Consider the following 21245-nt stretch of genomic DNA (forward strand, 5'->3'; position numbering starts at 1 on the left):
AGGCAGGTGGGGCAGTGTTAGAAACTCAGATATACAAGTTAGGCGCCAAATGGCCCCTTAAACCAGGCTTACAGTCGCCAAAACGGAAGGCCTAGTTGCCATTTTGGGGGGCCAAGATGGCTTGAAAGTTGCATTTTTCAACACAAGCTTTTGGTTCCTAAAATTCATTCTGATGGTGCAGATAAAATATCGTGGATAGAATTCTACAGGATGTGCTGCCCATGTGTGAAAACAGTGGGGATCCAAAGATCCCCAGGCTTGCGTCTCCAGATGGTGGAGCTGCCAGTCGCCATCCTGGCACCTGGGCATCTTCATTTGGTCGCAGGTGGCCAGGAGCAAAATGTGCCTAGTGAATTTCAAACCCTGAGGTGGGGGTATTGACTATGGTTGATGGGGCAATGCCCCATCTGCTCAAATGGACCTGCTTCCACTGGTTCAGAGTGTTTGTGGCACCACCCATTAATCTTGCTTTAATGCTTATTTTATTTATTATTGGTTCTTAATGTCTATGTATCACATTTCCTCCAAGGAGCTCAGGGTGGTCTACACTGTTTGTTTATTCTCCTCCCCAACCTCTCAATTGCTATCCTCATAACAGCCTGAGAGGTAGGCTAGGCAACATGGGGATTGGGACCCTGGTCTGCCAGCTCCCAGTCCCAACACTCTCATATTTACACTCCTCTGACCTTGTAAAATAGGGCACATTGCAGGGGCAGAGAGAATATCTATCCCAAGAAGACAGGATCTGAATGCTCTGGCAGCCTGGAGATAACATCAACAGTGTAATTAATGTTTGAGTGATGTAAAATCGGAGAACAGATTAATATGATTATAGCAAAATATGCAGGAATGAAAGACTAATAAACCAAGGAAAGAGAAGGAGGGAAGTCTCTGGATATTTAACAGTATGTAAAATGTTTATTTTAAGGTGTAAAATTGAAAACTTAAAAATATATTTTTTAAAAGAGAGAGAGAGGATCTGAATGATGAACCCCCTTATGTTTGATGCTCACAGTCAATCAGGTTCTTGCTCACTCTTCCCCCCTCCCGTTTATAGTTATGTGTAATTTCCTCACACCTTAATGACTGAACTTGTAATTCTTCTGATGGATGAGGTCATAGTTGCTCATCATCCTCTTAACACGGCTTGTTTAATTGGTTTCCTTGAGTCAGAGCCAGTGTGGATCAATGAACAAAGAGCTCACTTAGGATCTGAGGGCCTGATCTCACAGGGACACAGGAAGCTGCCTTGTAACTGAGTCAGACCCTTGGCCCATGTAGCACAGTATTGCTTACACTGGCTGGCAGCAGCTGTCCAGAGTTCCAGACATTCCAAGAGAATGAACCTGGGAGCTTATCTTGCAAAGTAGGTGGTCTACCACGGAGCTATGAACTTTTCTCCACATTTCACATCTGCTCTGGCTTCTTTGCACAGAAAGTGGCTACGGTGTGCTTTGGTTCTGGAGAAGGGGAACTTAAAATACTGTCCTCCTTCACAGGATTGTCATAGGAGCAAAAGTAACATGAACAACAGCCTAAGTGAGTGTTCTTCCTTGCCTCGGAATTGTGTAGGTACGGACTGGACCCTGGCTAGCACTTGCCCCCTTGTGGCCACTAAAAAGGACCCAGCATAATTGTATGTGTTTGCCTGCACATTATTGGAACAAGTAGCGTCTTAAAACCAGTGTAACCACTGCAACTTGAAGGAATGCTGGAAATGGTCGTTTGGTGTGGATAACGAGAGTCCAGAAGTTCTGGGAACAAGGGTGCTAGTCGTGATTTTTAAGGCACTCCTACGTTTGTGGTGTTGGCATGACCTCTGCAACCGGAACAAGTCCTTCAGCTTGGCAAACAAACCATGAGGACCAGAAACTTAAGGCCCAATTCAGCTACCCTGTTCTGGTAGCAGAAGCCAGCGCAAAGATTCCCATTAGTCCAGTGGGGTTTCCCTGCTTCCTACCCCTCTCCCAACCTTCCCGAAATCTGCTCTGGAGGATCAGATGAACCCTCAAAACACTGTGGGATGGGAGGAGAAGGGAGAGCCTTTCTGCTGGTTAAACACTATGTTGAATTTCCACCCTTTGGGTTGTATTCAACTAAGCTGTACTCAGAGTAGACCCACTAAAATTAATGAACCTACGGTCAATGTGCCTGTTAACTTCAGTGGGTCTACTCTGAGTAGGCTACAGCTTTGTTTTTGGTGTCAAAGTGAGAAATCCAATACTTTTTGGGGGGAGATATGATGATCTGCACTGCGGGGTACATTCTGAGCCCTCCTTGCCTTAAATGCAGCCTTCCAGAGGGGATGGGCAAAGTCAAGCTTAAAAAGGGTGTGAGGAAGAGAAAAGGCGAAAACTTGGAGGAGGATTGCTATGTACAACAAGGGCCAGGAATGTTAAACGGCTTAGGCTTGGGGGTGGGAGAGGCGTGACTCTGGTATGATAGTAACTCCTCACAGCCCCTCCTGAAAACTCTCACTCCTTTTCCCAGTGAGGGACCCATTCCATGGGCTGAGAACACACAAACACTGCCTTCTGCACTGAGTGAGACAGGCCATTGTTCCATCTAGCCCAGTAATGACCACCTGGACTGTTAGCAGTTTTCTGGGAAGTTTGAGGTAACCTTGTTGTCGTTTAGCTGGAGGGGCCTGAGATTGGACCCGAGGCCCACTGCGTATACCAGGGGTTGGCAATCTTTTTTCAGCCGTGGGCCAGTCCACCATCCCTCAGACCATGTGGTGGGCCGGACTATATTTTGAAGAGAAAAAAAATGGAACAAATTCCTATGCCCTACAAATAACCCAGAGATGCATTTTAAATAAAAGCACACATTCTACTCATGTAAAAACACCAGGCAGGCCCTACAAATAACCCAGAAGTGCATTTTAAATAAAAGGACACATTCTACTCATGTGAAAACACGCTGATTCCCGGACCATCCGCAGGCTGGAATTAGAAGGCAATTGGGCCGCATCCGGCCCCCCGGGCCTTAGGTTGCCTACCCCGGCATATACAGCAGCCTCTTTGCCTCTGAGCTGTCGGCCCCAAGGAAAGGCTGGAGCCAGGGAGCATTTGACCCAAAGTCGTGCCCCGAACATCCTTCTCCTCCAGTGATTCCAAGCTGATCTGTTTTCTTCCCTGCAAAGGCTGACATTTCTGGTTCCTGTACGAAGGTACACATTGTGTTTTAAAAGCTTGCTAAATCACATGCAAAGCTTGACAGGTGCTTTTGTAGCAAAGAGGTTCTTTGCTGTCAGTGAGGTCTCCCCTCCCAACACTCCCTTAACTTTCATGTGAAACGGTGGATTTGAGGAAGGCTCTAAAGCAGGGTTTCCCAAACTTGGGTCTCCAGCTGTTTCTTGACTACAACTCCTATCATCCCTAGCTAGCAGGACCAGTAAAGGGATGATGGGCATTGTAGTCCAGAAACAGCTGGAGGCCCAAGTTTGGGGAAATTTAGGAATCAACCCCTCTTGTCAGGGAACTCTAGGAATTGTAGCTCTGAGGGTGGAGATAGGGTCTCGTGACAGCTATCGGAACCCTTAACAAACCACAGTTCCTGGGATTCTTTCAGGGACATAAGAACATAAGGACAAGCCTGCTGGGATCAGGCCAGCTCCTCAGCGAGTTCAGCCTCACAACTGTCTAGCAGGCACCCCCAAATTCGGCCCTCCAGATGTTTTCGGACTACAACTCCCATCATCCCTAGCTAACAGGACCAGTGGTCAGGGATGATGGGAATTGTAGTCCCAAAACAACTGGAGGGCTACGCTGCTGCTTTATAATGTAGAGGGCAGATGGGGCCTTTGTAAAGCATTGTGTGCATGGATGGATTTTTTTAATAGAACACGTAACATCCACAGAGCCTAGGGCTTGCCGATCAGAAAGTTGGCGGTTCAAATCCTCGTGACAGAGTGAGCTCCCGTTGTTCGGTCCCTGCTCCTGCCAACCTAGCAGTTCGAAAGCACAAAGTGCAAGTAGATAAATAGGTACCGCTCTGGCGGGAAGGTAAATGGCGTTTCCGTGCTCTGCTCTGGATCGCCAGAAGCGGCTTAGTCATGCTGGCCACATGACCCGGAAGCTGTACGCCGGCTCCCTTGGCCAATAAAGCGACATGAGCGCTGCAACACCAGAGTCATCCACGACTGGACCTAATGGTCAGGGGTCCCTTTACCTTTTTAACATCTGTGTAGTGCAGTGGTTAGGATGTTGGACTGAGACCTAGGAGACCAGGGTTCAAATCCCCAGTTCACCTTGAAGCTTATTGGGCCACTTGCTACCTCTCAGCCTAACACACCTTCCAGGGTTGTACTGGGTTTGTACTTCAGGCTCCTTGAAGGCAAGATGGGGTAGAAATACAGTGAGTCAATAGGAAAAGAAAATGCAACCTAGTGTTGAGCGATAGTGGACTATAAATAAGGTCCCTCCTGGGCTACTCCTTCGTAATGGGAGGCAGCCTTCGCTTTCCCTTCTATGGAGTTTTCCGCCCTCCCAAGTGCACTTCCCTGCTCTTCCTTTTTTTATCCCCTCCAGATGCTATTTTCACCCTTCTGGCATGCCTATTATTCTGTGCTTTGTCCGCTTGGAGCTTCCTTCTCTCCCTGCCCATCCAGCCCCTCTTCCGTTCTCAAAGCGAGTTAAATTCCCACTGGGCCAGAGCATCCCGTTTCTTTCCCTTCGTCCCTTCTCCAGGCTGACACGCACAAGACAGGAGCTCTCTCTGCCTGGCTGACTCCCATCTAAACCCTTTTAAAAATTATTTATCTGCCTCGTCTTTTGGAAGCGGCCGGCTGATGTCCTGTCATTCTTGGCCGGGTTGCAAGTCTTGCCTCCTGATAGTTCCCAGGCAAGCTAAATATGGTTAACTGAAGCAGGGCCCTCCGAAACCTGCCTCCCTGTGAGTCAGGCTGCTGCGCGCTTCTCCCATGACCCTCCGTCCTCACCCTGGCCCAGCCGTCTCTGTGGGCATGCTGGAGAGAAAAAGCTGTGTGCGCCCAATCTGGAAATCATCCGGGCGGGATGGTGGATCGTCTTGCAGCGGTTCTTCTTATCTTGCTGGCTTCTGCTGAATGAAAGCACTTCTTTCTGGTGGCAAAGCCGTTGCACCAAGATCATTCGTTGCCTGTAGTGGGGGCGAGCAGTGCAGTTCTGCGGTGGCTGGGGCCCGGGCATTTGGGAATTGTAGGGAGGCAGGAAGACCAACAGTAAAGGTAAACCAGGCTTATAGTTGCCAAAACGGAATGCCTAGTTGCCATTCTTGGGGTTCAAGATGGCTTGTAGTTGCTATTCTTGGGGGCCAAGATGGCTTGTATTTTTCAATACAACCTTTGGGTTCCTGAAATTCATTCTGATGGTGCAGATAAAATATCGTGGATAGAATTCTACAGGATGTGTTGCTCGTGTGTGAAAACAGTGGGGATCCAAAGATCCCCAGGCTTGCGTTTCCAGATGGTGGAGCCGCCAGTCGCCATCCTGGCACCTGGGCATCTTCACTTGGTCGCAAGTGGTCGATAGCTAGGAGCAAAATGCGCCTGGCGAATTTCGAACACTGAGGTGTGGGTATTGACTATGGTTGATGGGGCAATGCCCCATCTGCTCAAATGGACCAGCTTCCACTGGTTCAGAGTGTTTGTGGCACCACTCATTAATCTTGCTTTAATGCTTTAAGGACCCTGACCATTAGGTCCAGTCGTGCACAACTCTGGGGTTGTGGCTCTCATCTCACTTTATTGGCCGAGGGAGCCAGCGTACAGCTTCTGGGTCATGTGGCCAGCATGGCTGAGCTGCTTCTGGCAAACCAGAGCAGCGCACGGAAACGCCATTTACCTTCCCATAGGAGTGGTACCTATTTATCTACTTGAAGTTGATGTGCTTTCGAAATGCTAGGTTGGCAGGAGCAGAGACCGAACAACGGGAGCTCACCCCGTCGCGGGGATTCGAACCGCCAACCTTCTGATCTGCAAGCCCTAGGCTCTGTGGTTTAACCCATAGCGCCACCCGCATCCCAAGACCAACAGTAGGTGGAGCCAAAGCCATTGATGGATAGAGACACCCCTGGCTGGTTTGTAAGTAAGAAGACATGGAGATAAGAAGAAAAGGAGAGCCCGCTGGATCAGGCCTGTGGCTCAGCTAGTCGGGAATCCTCTTTGCATGGTGGGCGGCCAGAGGAAAACCCCACAAGCAGGACCTGAGTGCAGCAGTGTGCATTTTGTTTTGTTTTACATGTGACTCCACATTTACATGGGGGTTGCATTCTGAACCCCCCTGCCATACACGAAATTGTGCAAAATGGGGAGCAGAGTCCTCCTGGCTCCTGAGGAGACCTACCCCAGAACCCGAATAAAACCTCTTCAGGCTCCAGGGAGGGTCTCCTCATGAGCCAGAGTGTCAGCAGGGCTTTGCTGAGGCTTCTCAGCCTCCTTCCTTCCTTCAAACTATTTTTTAAATATTTTATTTTAAATTGATGTGACTCACCCTTGAACCTTAACAGTGATGGGTAAGTCATAGATTGAATAAATAATAATGGTAATGGAATTAAAGTTATCCAGCTGCATGTTTGTGTGTTTGATATGCGTGCTCAAAACGCAAATTCATTTTGGTTGTTGTAGAGAGAAGGGCTTCTGAGGAGCATGTGTGTTAACTACCCCTTTCCTTTTCACTCTCCACAAATGACATCACAGGGGAAGAATTTGGGCTGTTGGGTCAACCTGGGGGTAGTAGCCAGGTTGATCTTCCTTTTCCTAGCAGCATGGTGACAAATGCCTTCTCTTTTTTTGCTGTCCCACCCATATATATCCCTTTGGCCATCACCGTACAGGAAAATCAGGTTCTGCAGGCCTCTACATCGCCCTGAAGACTGACAGAACCCTCACCCCTCTCTCTCCAGCAGCTGACAGGTCTTTGGAAACAGATTTTGTAGCACAGGTGACTCTGGCGGTTGAAATGCCAGTAGAAATTAAAAAGGCACCTGTAGCTCGCAGCTAGTTCCAGCCCAAAGGCTGGTGCCTCTGAAGAATTGTGCGGCTGAGCCCTGCTGGATTGGAGCAAAAGCCCACCTAGTCCTCCATCTTGCTTTCTGTAGTGCCATGCACATGCCTCCAGGGAGCTCTAACCAATGGAGCTATCCAGGCTGAGAGAGAATCATAGAATTGTAGAGTTGGAAGGGACCCAGTAGATCATCTAGTCCAACCCCCTGCAGTGCAGGAATATGCAGCTGTCCCACACGGGGATCGAACCTGCAACCTTGGCATTATCAGCACCACGCAGGGCTTGGAGGCAAGAGTTTTCCCCACTGTTGTTCCCTGAACCTGGGTTCTACTTGGCCTTCATGATGACTAGTGGCCTTTGGTAAACCTCTTCGCCTCCATAAATTTGTCTAATTGCCCCCTTTAAAAGCCATTTGAGGTCATGTGTCCATCAGCACATCTTAGGGCAGTGAATTCTGCGGATTAGCTAGACAGGGTATGAAGAAGTTATGCCATGGACCCAAGTTCTAGAAGTATGGGAAACTGGGAGGAAAAACTAATTTTTTCTCCATACTGCGAATAAATGTATTGTGCCACTCCTTAGTATTCAATTTTTCTTCTTAAAAAGCCCCCAGCCTTGCTCAAATGCTTTAGCTTTGGAGTTCTGAGTGAAAACTGGTTTCTCCTTGACACTGGCTTTCTCTGGTCAAACCACTCTCTCCACATACCTCTGCTCCATGTCATATAGAAAATTCAGGAAAACAGGTCGCCTACATCACAGGGTCCTTGAGCGTGCAAGCCACAGTGCTTTGTCTCTGTGCTTGTTCGGTTCCTACTAGATCGGCCTGGTCAGCAAAAAATGAAAGATAGCAGTTGAGTGTTGCGCTTCAAAAAAGGAAAAATAAATATTCTTAAAGCTGAGGTTGATGTTTGGGATATTTTAATTTATTTTGCCTTTTGGGGGAAGGTTTAGAAACATCCATCCCAAAACAAAGAAAATCTGTTTGTGGGCAAGGACAGGTCCCTCTCCTTCGCAGACAGAGTTTTCCTTCCACATTATATGTGTGCAATTGTGTGCACACGAGCACACGCTCCAAGCCAGAAGCATCTTTTGCCCACGTTCACCTGCCAAAGAAATTTGAACAACAAAAGGCCTGCTTCTGATGATTGTTGGGGCTGCAGGACTTGTCACCTGGGAGGCTGAGCTGCAAATGCCAGACAGATGGGGCCTGGGCTGGGGAAGTGAGCGAAGCTGGAAAGCTGAAACGTCCAGATTGTTCCCATTCCAAATCTGGCACACAGCCCCCCCCCTTGAAAGACACCCCCCCCAGCTCTTGCTCTAACAAGGGCTTTATTTTGCTAGTTATATTTCCACCCGGACCTATTTTGACACATTCATTTTTTCTCTCTCTCTTTTCCTGCAGTTGCTTTTCAGGTAGAAAACTGATTGCTTGCCCTCTGCCACCGTTTCCCACCCTTCTGCCAGTTCTTTCATTTGCTAATAGCTTCTTAGACTTTGATTTGATCTCCGCTATGAGTAGGGTCACTGATGTTCCCATTATATGGATTGGGAAAACTGAGCCAGGCATAGTGATTTGTCCAAGGCAGGGTCCTGGACTTAAGGTGGTTGGGACATGCTAGTAACTTTCACCTCCCTCATCGATGATGGGGAACTCCTCCAGCGTAGAGAATGCCATTTTTTCTCAGCTAAAGCCTGAGGTGTGTTTGTTCGTACAAACACCTAAATGCACACTAACAAAGCCATTTCATGTGCTGCTTTCACTGTAGGAGATGTTGAAGGCAAAAGGAGCAAGCTACACTTTCCTGTAGGTTTTTGCGAAAGCTTCCTGCCCAAGCTCTTCAAGATGGGAGATTTAATGTACACATTTTTAGCTCACCCTTCACTACACTGTCCCAGGACGGGCTGTGGTCTAAACCACTGGGTGTCTTGGGCTTGGCGATCAGAAGGTCAGCCATTCGAATCCCCGTGATGGAGTGAGCTCCCATTGCTCTGTCCCAGCTCCTGCCAACCTACCAGTTTGAAAGCACACCAGTGCAAATAGATAAATAGGTACCACTGTGGCGGCAAGGTAAACGGCGTTTTCATGCACTCTGGTTTCCTTCACAGTGTCCCGTTGCACCAGAAGCTGTTTAGTCATGCTGGCCACATGACCCAGAAAACTGTTTGTGGACCAGCGCTGGCTCCCTCGGCCTGAAAGCGAGATGAGCACTGCAACCCCATAGTCGCCTTTGACTGAACTTAACCGTCCAGGGTCCTTTACCTTTTTTTTTTTTTTTTTCTTTTTTTTGGTATACATCTCAATACAGCAAGCAATGCATAAACCTTACTAGACCATAAATCGAACCAAATCAGTGGCAGTGAGAAAGAGCGACAGCGCTGCAATGGAAGGGGTTTTCTGACCTCCTCCTTCCCCAAAGCCTGTGCAGAATGGTGGGTCCTCTTGACCCCAGTGTTGAAACGTATACAGTGGTACCTCGGGTTAAGTAATTAATTCGTTTCGGAGGTCCGTTCTTAACCTGAAACTGTTCTTAAGCTGAAGCACCACTTTAGCTTATGGGGCCTCCTGCTGCTGCTGCGCTGCTGGAGTGCAATTTCTGTTCTCATCCTGAAGCAAAGTTCTTAACCCGAGGTACTATTTCTGGGTTAGCGGAGTCTGTAACCTGAAGCGTCTATAACCTGAAGCGTATGTAACCTGAGGTACCACTGTACAGTGATGAGACCAGAAGCAGCTCAAAAGGGAGGGCATTTCACAACCGGGAGGCTACTACAGGGAAGTCCCTGTCAGTGCCTTCCCTGCAGATCTCAACACCTGAACATGGGAGGAGTCAATACTTCAGAAATGTGGGGCCCCAAGTCACTTTGGGCTCTGTATGTCAATGTAAGCACCTTCTAGAGGGTTTGAGGTTTTATTAAGTGGCATTTTAATCTCTTGTTTTCTTTTAGATTATAACCTGCACTTTGGGATATAAATGTGGACTCAATGAATAACCTCGTACAGCATTTGGATTTTTTGTTTTTAAGTTGCCAGAATTTCAAGAATGCTGGCTTCAGAATAAAGCAGATCCCTCTTGGTTAAGAGTAGCCAATCTGCTCTCCAGATGCTGTCGGACTACAACTCCCATCAGCCCCAGGATGATAGTTCAGCTGCATCTGGAAAGCACCCCATTGGCTCCCCTCCATTGCCATAGATGTAGTAGTTGCGACTTTGTCTCTCGGATTCTCCCCACTCCTTCAGAGGCCTGCCAGTTGCCGCTCCATCATAATGTTGCTCTGTGCCTGATTGGCTTAGCTCTTTTTGGCAAAATTAGCTAAAAGCAAGTAAAATATGATCTGCCGGTTTCTCATCTTCCCCTTCTAATCGTAATTCTGTGCTGTTTCCCCACCCTGCTCAGCCCCGCTGTGGCTTCATGCAATTACCTGCCAGTTAATGAGTATTTCCTGGGAATTTAAAAGTCTGGATGCCTGGACTTTGTGGAAGCAGAGATCTCTCTAATTGTGGGCTGTGCGGTTAATACTGGAAATGAATTCCATAAAGGCTTGGCTTGACTATTACACCATCATTTTTTCTATACTCAGTTTCACTTCGGTGCTAAATCCGAGCCTGTACCAATTGTACCCAAACCAGATCTGAAGATGCTGTTCAGTTGGCTCTGATCAGATTGAGCAATGAGTGGTTGGTACTGGCTATTTGGAGATGTTAGGGATTGAATATAGGGCCCTTCTGCATGCAAAGCAATGACCTAGAACCCCTCCAGTGGTCTACCTAAGCAGGCAGCACCTCAATATCTGGTTGTTAACCAGAAGGGACGCGGGCGGCGCTGTGGGTTAAACCACAGAGCCTAGGGCTTGCCGATCATAAGGTTGGTGGTTCGAATCCCCACGATCATAAGGTTGGTGGTTCGAATCTATGATCACTTTGATCAGGGTTGAGGAACGTGTGGCTCTCAAGATGTTAATGGACTACAGTTCCCATTGGGGGGTGATGGGAGCTGTAGTCCAGCAACACCTGAAAGGTCACCCCTTTCCTGAGGTAGAGTCTTGAATTGGCAACAGGGGGAGCTGCGGGCTGCTAGACTCCTGCTCAGCTCTACAGTTCATTGGGTGACGTTGAGCTAACCATGCTCTCAGCCTACCTCGCAGGGTCATTGTGAGGATGAAAGGGGAGGGACCATGCACCCCACTCCGGGCTCCTTGGTGGACAGGGTGGGAATAATAAATGAAATAAATGAAATGGAGGTAGTTGAGAGTGCTCAAAAGGGTGGATAAATGGCAAAAGGTGTAGTGAATTGCTTTCCAGTGGCAGCCGGGTTGGAAACCTAACTTCAGACGAGCCTTGCCAGAAATGCCCCAGCTGTCTTCTCAGAGGGAGAGAGGGAAGGAGATTTCAGGAGAAGAAAGGACAGGGCTAAATAGACAGAGTAATGCTAATTTTCTAATCTTGTGTATTCTTAAAGCGACTTGTTAACAGTGTCATGGTTCCTATATGTCTGTTAAGGATTAATCCTCTGCTCCCACCAGAATTGGAGTCTTCAGCATATAGTGTCTATACTTCATTTTCATGTCCATGGAATCTTGTTTTAGATGCCCCCAAATGACCTTTTTGGGGGGTTTTCATTTGAGCAGCTTTTATCTGACAGCACAGTTGGACAGGGCCGTCCCCCTACCCATTTGGGACCTGCATAGGACCTTTGCTGCAGATGGATCTGGGCTCGAAAACCTCAACAGCCCCCTCCTCTGCTTCCCCCACCCACTCCCTTCGTTCAGGCAGAATTCGGTGGGCGTTTGGAAACTGGAGACGTTTTTCGTGGAGAATCGGGTCTCTGTTTCCAGCCGGTCTCTTCTGTGTCCTTTGCCCCGGCTTGGAAAGTTCCCCAGGGCTCCTTGCGGCCTTCTGCGCCTTGAATAAAGCCATTGTGTTGGCGGGCTCCCACTCGCCTTCCCAAAAAGAGGGAGGGGAGAGGAGGGGTGGACCCCTCTGAACTCTTCCCTCAGGCCTGAGGCCTGCCTGGGGGGGCGGGGCGGGTTGCTTAGTGAGTGAGTTCCCTGTGTAGAAGAAGAGCGAAGTTGGTTGGGACTGTGATTCCTAAACAGAAATGCACCAGGAGTGAAGAAACCTTTCACGAGTTCATTCCATCTTGCCGTTTCCATCTGTCCCAACTGCTTGTGGGACCAAGCTCTCACTTTCGCCAACTGGCCTGCGCCCCCTCCCTCACATGCACGACCCCCTCCTTTCCCTGAGAGCGTTGGCAGCAGCTGATCCGACGTGGAGCCGGGTGCCAGCTTTCGGACAGCGGGCTAACAAAAGGCACGTTTTCTGACTTGTGCTGAGTGGCGCACGCTAGGCAATTCTTGGGCCGTGAGCTCATGGCACCGGCAGGAAATGGTTGGTGCCAAGGGGGGGGGGGATTGTAGATGGATGAGGAGGGCACATGGATGGACTGGTATTCTGACATCAACCCTCGCGTGGCTTGACTTGGCTTTGCAGCTTCCTGCCCTCCAGGCAAGGGGGAAGCAAAGTCTAGAAATGGAGGCGGTTTTGCGATGAAGTTTTGTGCGAAGCTTGAAAGCTTGCCCATTCCTACCTTCACTTTTATCTCAATTGCCCCAATAACGAAGAACCTCTTTTCTTTTTTCTTTTATCTGCTTTGGCTCTCTTCATAAATTCCATCCTTCTGACAGTCGGTATAGTCAAAATGTTTCAGCTGTGTCACATTTTCCATCTATTTATCGACCTATGCAGTGCAGGCTATTTTAGGAAGATTTTTTAAAAAAATATAATTCTTCCTTTCCTTTCCTTGATTCTCTTTCTGTGCTGGAGAGGGGGCAGTCCAAATTTGGAATATTGGGATAAAGGGGTGCTGTGTGAAGCACCAGACCCAGCTTCCAAGAGTTCATCAAGAAGCAGCCTGTAGACCACGGATACGAGGACTGTTTTCCCCCCTGTCAAAGGATGTGCATCCCTTTGAGGGGGGTATTTTGGGGGCCAGAGTTGATGGTGGGGAGCGATGTAGCCAGCAGTGGCAGGAACCAGACCCCAAAGTAGGGTACCCCTTTCCCCCATCTCTTTCTTTCCTTCTCCCCCTTCTTTCTCTTCCTCTCCACCCAACAGCTGCCAAGGGGTACAGATACCTTGCCAGTGGTGTGAACTGATTGCTTACCTTGCAATCTGCTATTCTTTCCATTACACCATCTATTTTGTCTTCCCTCTCCCTCCAGAGTCCAGTCTTCCACCTCACATGTCTGAAATTTTGGTTCCTCTTTTTTTTGCTGTAGACTTCTAGATCCCACAAAGATCAGTTCTTAGAAGTCTTGGGGAAGTCTGCCCAGTCTTATGCCGGCTTCCTGCAAGCTTATGAGGGGGGCTTGACCTTGTTGTATAGAAATATATTTGCTGTGATGGAGGTTATAATAGTCTTTAAGGCTAAATGTAGTGAATATTGATTGCAATTTACAGTAACTGGGCTGCAAGAGAGAGAGGGAGAGAGATTTTCATATTTCCCTCCGTGATGGAGAGCGGGGCTTTCCTGCCAGAGAGAGATGGCTCCATCCTTCCTTGCCCACGGTTTCTACGCCATTAAGGCTTCCTCACTGCAAGCTTATGCTCCAGTTTCCTTTGCAGCTCACTAATGGTTTCCTGCCTTTATTAACCTTTTGCTTAATTGAGTTGGGGGGTGGTTTACATCACCCTGACTCAATGGGATCACACTGGGGTGGGGAACTAGATGCCTGAGGGGCCAAATGTGGCCCTTTAGGCCTCTCTTTATGGCCTCCTCCCTAGGCCAGCCTTTCACCAGCCCTCCTAAGGGGTGTTTGTGCCTGCCTTGAATTCTGATAATTCTTTAATCTAAAGGCAGCCCTATATTGGGAGGTTTTTAATGCCTGATGATTTTATTATGTTTTTAGATATGCTGTAAGCTGCCCAGAGTGTGTGGGGTATAAATAATAAATATATTATTATTATTATTATTATTATTATTATTATTATTATTCTGGTTTGGGTGCAGACTAGGAAAGGGAGTGTGTAAGAGCTAGCCTACTGTAAAGGGGTAAAAATTATATCCATTGCTCCACCCAATTTTTGTCTCCATCAGTCTTGTCTGTTTGCTAAGCAAACGTCTGTGTTTGCACACCACAAACTTGAGGCCAGTCTCCCCTGCAACTCCTTTGCTTAATAGTCTGGATCTTTCGCCTCTGGCGCCAAAGTCTTTTGTATTGATCCAAAAGTTCCTTGCTGTCTTCTTGGGGGGGGGCTTCCTTCCCTTGTCTCTCCCCCCCCCAAAATCCCTGGTTTTAATTACCCTGGTTCAGATCTGCAATTAGTAATTTCGGGTGAGCTCTACCAAGAGAAGGCAGGCTGTCTTTCCGGGGATCTTGTTCTCAAGCTGGGCATTGTCTTCCATTCATACTGTTGGCTGAGTTCTAGATGGGCTGGATCCAATCTTGGGGGAAAGGGACATGTGTCCTTGAGGGATACAGTCTCTGTGGATCTTTTCTTGGTCATTTGAAATGGATACAGCGAGGGGGCGAGGGGAGCTTCTCCCACAGGTCTGGTTACCACTCTGTTTAATATACTGCAAATTGTTTTACCCTCTCTTCTGTTTTGCCTTCGCTCCCCGGAGCCCCAACCATAGCATCAGATCGATTTGAACTCATTACTTCTCCCCTGGAGTCCAGCCAGAGGCTCCATTATCTGTGCTGAGCCGGGAATCAGCCCAACCACGGCCCACCTGCAAGCTTCCGTCTGTTCCTCCCTGACTCCTTGGAGATGCTTTGAGGGTGCATAGAAGGGGCTGGAGGTTGAGGAGAGAGTCAACTCAGCATGTTTGCTTTCTCTCTCGCGCGGTTCAGTAATGATATCTAGTTTCTTTCAAGCCATTTAAGTGAGCCACCCCTTTCCCTCTATATTTCTCTCTGCCTTTTGTCAGAGAACACCAAAGTCTTGTCATAAAGCATGTCAGGCCTTGTTCTGAAGGCTGGGTGCTTTCTAACAATGCTTCCACGTTGAAGCTCCAACCCCTCTCCACCCCTCCCTGCATCTCCTTCCATCAAATACTGCAGCGCTTAAAACCATCGCCCGTTGTCCTTGGAGTGACGTAGTTCCTGCATCCAGGGCTGGGGAAAACAAGTATGCAGCTAGGAAGGAAGGCAGTCGGAAGGGATTGAGGGATGTGCTCAGGGTTCATCTTTCCCAGTAGTGGGGAATCTTTTCCAGCTTGAGGACTACATTCTGTTCTGGGGCAGCTTTCTGGGGGCCGCATTCCAGTGGCGGGCACATCCACGGGCAAAAGTGGGGTGGCTCAATGAATGTAAAGGCTTTGTTGTTGTTTAGTTGTTTAGTCATGTCCGCCTCTTCGTGACCCCATGGACCAGAGCATGCCAGGCACTCCTGTCTTCCACTGCCTCCCACAGTTTGGTCAAGCTCATGCTGGTAGCTTCAAGAACACTGTCCAACCATCTCGTCCTCTGTCGTCCCCTTCTCCTTGTGCCCTCTATCTTTCCCAACATCAGGGTCTTTTCCAGGGAGTCTTCTCTTCTCATGAGGTGGCCAAAAGTACTGGAGCCTCAGCTTCAGGATCTGTCCTTTCAGTGAGCACTTGGGGCTGATTTCCTTAAGAATGGATAGGTTTGATCTTCTTGCAGTCCATGGGACTCTCAAGAGTCTCCTCCAGCACCATAATTCAAAAGCATCAATTCTTCGGCGATCAGCCTTCTTTATGGTCTCGCTACCATACATCTTACTTACTACCATACATCACTACTGGGAAAACCATAGCTTTAACTATATGGACCTTTGCTGGCAAGGTGATGTCTCTGCTTTTTAATATACTGTCTAGGTTTGTCATTGCTTTTCTCCCAAGAAGCAGGCGTCTTTTAATTTGTGACTGCTGTCACCATCTGCAGTGATCATGGAGCCCAAGAAAGTAAAATCTCTCACTGCCTCCATTTCTTCTCCATCTATTTGCCAGGAGGTGATGGGCCCAGTGGCCATGATCTTCGTTTTTACACACTCAAACCGGGGATGCGGGTGGCGCTGTGGGTTAAACCAAAGAGCCTAGGGCTTGCCGATCAGAAGGTTGGCGGTTCGAATCCCTGCGATGGGGTGAGCTCCTGTTGTTCGGTCCCTGCTCCTGCCAACCTAGCAGTTCGAAAGCACATCAAAGTGCAAGTAGATAAATAGATACCGCTCCGGTGGGAAGGTAAATGGCGTTTCCATGCGCTCCTCTGGTTCGCCAGAAGTGACTTAGTCATGCTGGCCACATGACCTGGAAGCTGTACGCCGGCTCCCTTGGCCAGTAAAGCGAGATGAGCGCCGCAACCCCAGAGTCGGCCACGACTGGACCTAATGGCAGGGGTCCCTTTACCTTTACCTTTTTACCCACTCAAACCACCCATCTTTAACCTCCAACCTGGCAAGGGAGAGGCATTATCACAGCTCAGTGACACATTCTGGCCAGGCAAGGAATGGCTGAGGAGGAAGTATCACCTGGAGAAAATCCTGAGGACCAAAATACACTAAGGAGCTGGTGTTCTCTCTGCCATGCTGCCTGCCCATTAGCTGGTAGAATTTTCATCTCCAGCCGGGTATGGACCCAGGTGTCAATGGTTCTCAACCACTAGCTAGTTAGTAAAAGGCTGGCTCTAGAACGTGATTCTGTGGCTGGCTTGGTGACACATTACATGACAGGGCAAATGCTCATCCACTGGGCTTATGGCTCATCTTCATAACTGGATTTTCATAAATGTCCCTGCCATTGGATGGACGTTTTGCTGGTTCAGCAATAAAAAGCAAATATGATAGATGGGACCAGGCGACCCATGTCCGCAGTTGTGTGTGACCTAAAGGATGTGGAGAAATTTCATGTAGAACCTTTGCCAACCTGGTGCCCTCCAGATGTTTGAGACTACAGCTCTCACCAGCCTTGACCAGCACAACTGTGCTGGTTGGCACCTCTCAGACGTTTTGAGTTACAGATCCCAAAGTTACCAGGCTCCCAGTGGCTGTTACAGTAAACTAAAGAAACGGAAGAACCAAATTATAGGTGCTGCTTTCTCAGTCTGTGGAAGAGGAAGTTTAAGAAATGGTGAACGGCACGCACAGTGAAAGGAGAAGTTTGAGTCTTGGCTGGTGTTAATGTAAAAATTGCTCAAGCTGTCAAACAGGGGAGTTGAACAAACAAGAGGCCCCAGCAGTCTTGAAAGCTGCACAAGAGGGTTTTCATCTGTGACCCTTCCTCTACATTTAAAAAAAGCAATAAAAGTGTCCAGTGTTACTTTAAGAGGCAGGAGGAGCTCTGTATTCAGAACAAGCACCCTCCAACTCAAGGAGACGGTGCTATCCTGTTCCTATCGTACTTGTAGGCTTTCCATGGGCATTTGGTATTCCCACCTCACAATTTTCAGGTGGGATTAAATTACACACCACAACAAAATGTCTCTCCCCCCCCCTTTTTAAAGGACTTTTGGAGGTAAGGAGGTGACAGGAAGATGTGCTGGATAACATGTGCTTGACCCAGTGTTGTCTAGCCTCCTAGCAGGCAAGTTGTAGTGAATGCTAAATAAACAGGTTGTCTGGAAGTGACTTGTGGGAAGAGGACTTGGGAACCAGGCTCCCCAATGTTCTTACATTAGCTATGGCTGAACTTCATAGAACTGTGGTCTCTTAATGGCCACCGATCTTGAGTGACCAACCAGATGCCCATCATGGGTTTCCTTTTCCTTTTCTTATTTTTTATTTCTTGCTCACAAGTGCAGAATAGGTGTCCCCTTTTCTTTCTGCTGCCTTGTGAGGGGGGGGGGTATTCCAAGAGAAAAAAAGCTATGGGCAGGATGTGGGCTTTTGTGGCAGTCTGTCCCCTTTAACCCACGATACGGGCACTGAACCCCAATCCCAGACATAGCAAGGCACCATTTTGGAAGAACCACTCTCTGCTTCTCTTGTGTGGTTGGTGGCTGTGTGTGTTACTTCTGTGGCGGAGCCTTTCCCTGCTGGTTGTCAGAATTAAATTTCCGACCGCCATACTTGTGGGTCCTTGATTCAGAATTATAATGTTGTCAAAAAACGATGCATGTGATTAACTCTTGTTAAGATGAGGCTATAGGAACTTGGGAAGATAAGCAAGTTGAGAAAGCTGAGATGGTCACTGAAGGCAGTGGTGGTCTTCTCCAACCTTCCCCTTTAGGGCTTCAGGTCTTCTCAGAGGGTTCTTGCTGTCATATCCTGCTTCTGGCCTTTCCAGAGGCATCTGGAAAAAAACACCTCCTTCCCTGCAGACCATACTGGGTGTTAGAATCAGCTCAGGGGGCCCTATTGGTAGTTCAACCACCCTCAGAGGTTTGGAGGTCATGGTGGAAGCCCTTGAGAGGCCCTAGGCTGTGGAATTCCCTCTCTAAAGAGGTCCATCTGACATCTTCAACATATAGTTTAAATTCAGTGTTGGAGATGCACCTCTTTACCCTTGGCCTTGACATCTAATGGACGTATTTGAGGACCCACCCTGCTATTGTGACTGTAAGTTGTTCTTAATGCTGATTTTTAAAATTGCGGTAAGCTGCCCTGGGACCTGGTGGTGGGTAGGTCTCTCGCTGTTTGTGGAAGCAGTGTCTCAGTAGCACATGGAAGCAACACCGCCGTCTCTCCCTCCCTCCCTAAATCTGCTTTGTCTTGATAAAGCAAAGAACATCAGCAGAAGCAATTTGGGATTTCCTTGTAGAGTGGAGGTGGGGTGGGGGTAGTACTCTAATCCCACCAGCTAAATGCACATGTAATGCCATATATACACATCCAAGCCTTTTCTGTTTGTCTGTTGTCTGGATGAATCAAACCCCAGCAGATGTTCAACAAAAGGGCTATATCCCTCCAGACGGGTCCAGCATCCTGCTTGGGGGGTCTGTGATGTCATTGCGGAACAAATGGGAGGTGGGGAATGGGCGGGCAGGATATGGCTGGTGATGAGGAGGAAGAAGAGAAGAGGGTAATTGGAGCAGCCTGGCAGGCCTGCCCACAGCTGGGGTTGAATAGGAACCTCCTTGTGTAGGGGCCTAATCTCCGGATCCTCCACCTGTTCCCTTGCAAACAGCATCTGGAAAGTCACTTTAGTGGGTGCAGCCAATTTCCCTTTCTTGGGCTTGATAGAAACAGCAGCCTCTGTGTGTGCATCTTGGAGGAAACACAGCTGCTGTTTCCCCTGTCCTTCCAGACTTTAAAAATAAGAATAAAAGCCCCGGGCCAAGATAGGCCTGGAAAAAAGCCAATTATGTGACTCGCAGAAAGGATTCCTACCATTCACCTGTGAATTTTTGATAAATTTTATGTCTACTTCTTTTTTCGAGTTTGATCTTATCGGCATTTTATTATGAATATTTTATATTGTTCTATGTAAACTGCTTAAAGGTTGTTGTTTTTTTGCTGATTAAGGGGTATATGCATCTTGATGGGAAAATAAAGAAATGCCCTAGCCTCTGGGAAATAGAACAAGGGAGAAGATACTTTTTTTTTTTACTGGGGAAACTAGTCTTCAGTATAAAATAGTGGAAGCAGTTGTGTTTTTTTAGTGTAATATAGAATTCCTCACATGGGGATGGTTTGAGGGTGGGATGGGATACAGGGTGTGTGGCTGAATTAGAAAGTCTTACTGGCTTCCTGCGTAAGGTGGAAGCTTCTTCCAACTGAAGAGACACACTATCATGAACTGGGAAACATTCATAAAGGAAGTGTACTCTGCACATGCTCTGAGGTACTTTGCTCCTAGGGTTAGGATGGTGATGAGTATACACTCTTTCTTTTTTCCCTTTCCACACTGGCAGCTCTTTGATGCTCAGGGGGTACATTTGTAAGCTGGTTTTATACCAATTTCAACTGTCATGGCTTCCCTCAAAGAATCCTGAGGCTTTCTGTGTAGCCAAGGTGCTGAATATTTGGCAAAGGATCCTGAATAGTTTCCTAGAGAGGCAGAAATGACTATTGAACCAGTTTAAAGACTTTCGAGGGTAAATATGGAATGACCTCTCCAGGAGTCTCCAGGGGAGAGGCCTTCAGAGACCAGCCATCCTCCCTGTTGCCAAGCAACCAGTACAGTCAATGGGAAATCCACATAAACTTATTGATACTTGGAGGGGACCATGGGGGATTCTTTTCTAATTTGTTTTAGTGATGTGAAAATGCCTCTTTAAAGACAATGCTTGCTACCTGTAGTTTTTAAAAGCACTTGTATTCTTTTTAAAAAAAAAAAATTAATCCTGTCTGTTTGTGGTTAATCTTTTTTTAAAAAGTTTTTATTGCTATAATCCAGAACTGTGGGTGCTGTGGACCCCCAAATATTGGTGGACTTCAATTATCTCTGACCATTGGCCATACTCCTTGGGGTCCTATCTGCATTATACATTTAAAACAGTATCATACCACTTCAAACGGTCGCACCTTTCACACAAGGATATTGGGGAACTATAGTTCGTAGTGCTGAGTGTTGTTAGCGAACTGCTATTCCTCTCAGAGAGCTGCAATTCCTAGAATTCATTGGGAAGATGGATTGACTGTTAAATCACTCTAGAAACTTTAGCTTTGTGAGGGGGAAAGGGGATTTTGCCTAACAACTCTCAGCAGCCTTAACAGGATTCTTTGAGGGAAGACATGACTGTTTAAAGCGGTACGATGTTGCTTTAAATATATATTGTAGCTAGGACCTAGGACTGATGGGATTTGGAGTTCAACCACAACTGCAGGACCACAGCATCTCCACCCCTGGATTAATGGGTGTGAACTGTGGTAAAAGTATGATAACATATTATGGGGAAAAGAACAATTTCTCCTTTGCTTTTAAGTGGGTGTGGTACAGATGTGAAATATTGCAGGGTATGTGAGTTGTACTGTCTTTTTTTTGGGGGGGGGTGGAATGCTATTGCCAATTTATTATATGGTTAGTATTCAGACAATTAATGGTATGGGTTTTAATTGTACAAATATTCAGTTCATTAAGTGGTTAGATTTGATGTGTGAGAAAAGCAGTCAACCGTACTAAAGAGAAAAGCCGTACTTTCTTTTTTAGATCATGTGTGCAGGTGTCACACCTGGTGTCTCAGAAGGGTTAGTCCCTTTTATGTCCCAGGAGGCAAGGCTTCTTCTAAAATGAACCTGTGGGGTCCCCCCCCCCTTTTTTTTAAAAAAAAGGGCTCTAAAATGGGCAATCAAAATGATTAAGAGGATGGGTGTTTCTGAATACCAGTTGCTGGAATCCCCAGGAAGGGAGAATGTCGTTACACTCA

General features: G+C 47.6%; 2 protein-coding genes across 6 annotated transcripts in view; one reads left to right on the forward strand and one right to left on the reverse strand.

Annotated features, from left to right (window-relative positions):
• The window catches only part of NLRX1 (NLR family member X1), a 307093-nt gene that overhangs the window by 158798 nt on the left and 127050 nt on the right, over nt 1-21245 (reverse strand). The window lies entirely within an intron of this gene.
• The window catches only part of MCAM (melanoma cell adhesion molecule), a 53239-nt gene that overhangs the window by 4692 nt on the left and 27302 nt on the right, over nt 1-21245 (forward strand). For 2 of the 4 annotated variants that reach the window (XM_079954709.1, XM_079954712.1), the window contains exon 1: nt 20742-20835. The exons of 1 other annotated variant lie outside the window; for it this stretch is intronic. In XM_079954709.1, the coding sequence (XP_079810835.1) occupies nt 20757-20835 (79 nt within the window). In that variant the 5' untranslated portion in view covers nt 20742-20756. Of the gene's footprint in view, nt 1-20717; nt 20836-21245 lie in introns of those variants that run through there. One more of the 4 variants, XM_079954710.1, reaches the window with a different exon arrangement.

Source organism: Podarcis cretensis, assembly GCF_951804945.1.
Source record: "Podarcis cretensis genome assembly, chromosome: 15".
Lineage (NCBI taxonomy): Eukaryota > Metazoa > Chordata > Lepidosauria > Squamata > Lacertidae > Podarcis > Podarcis cretensis.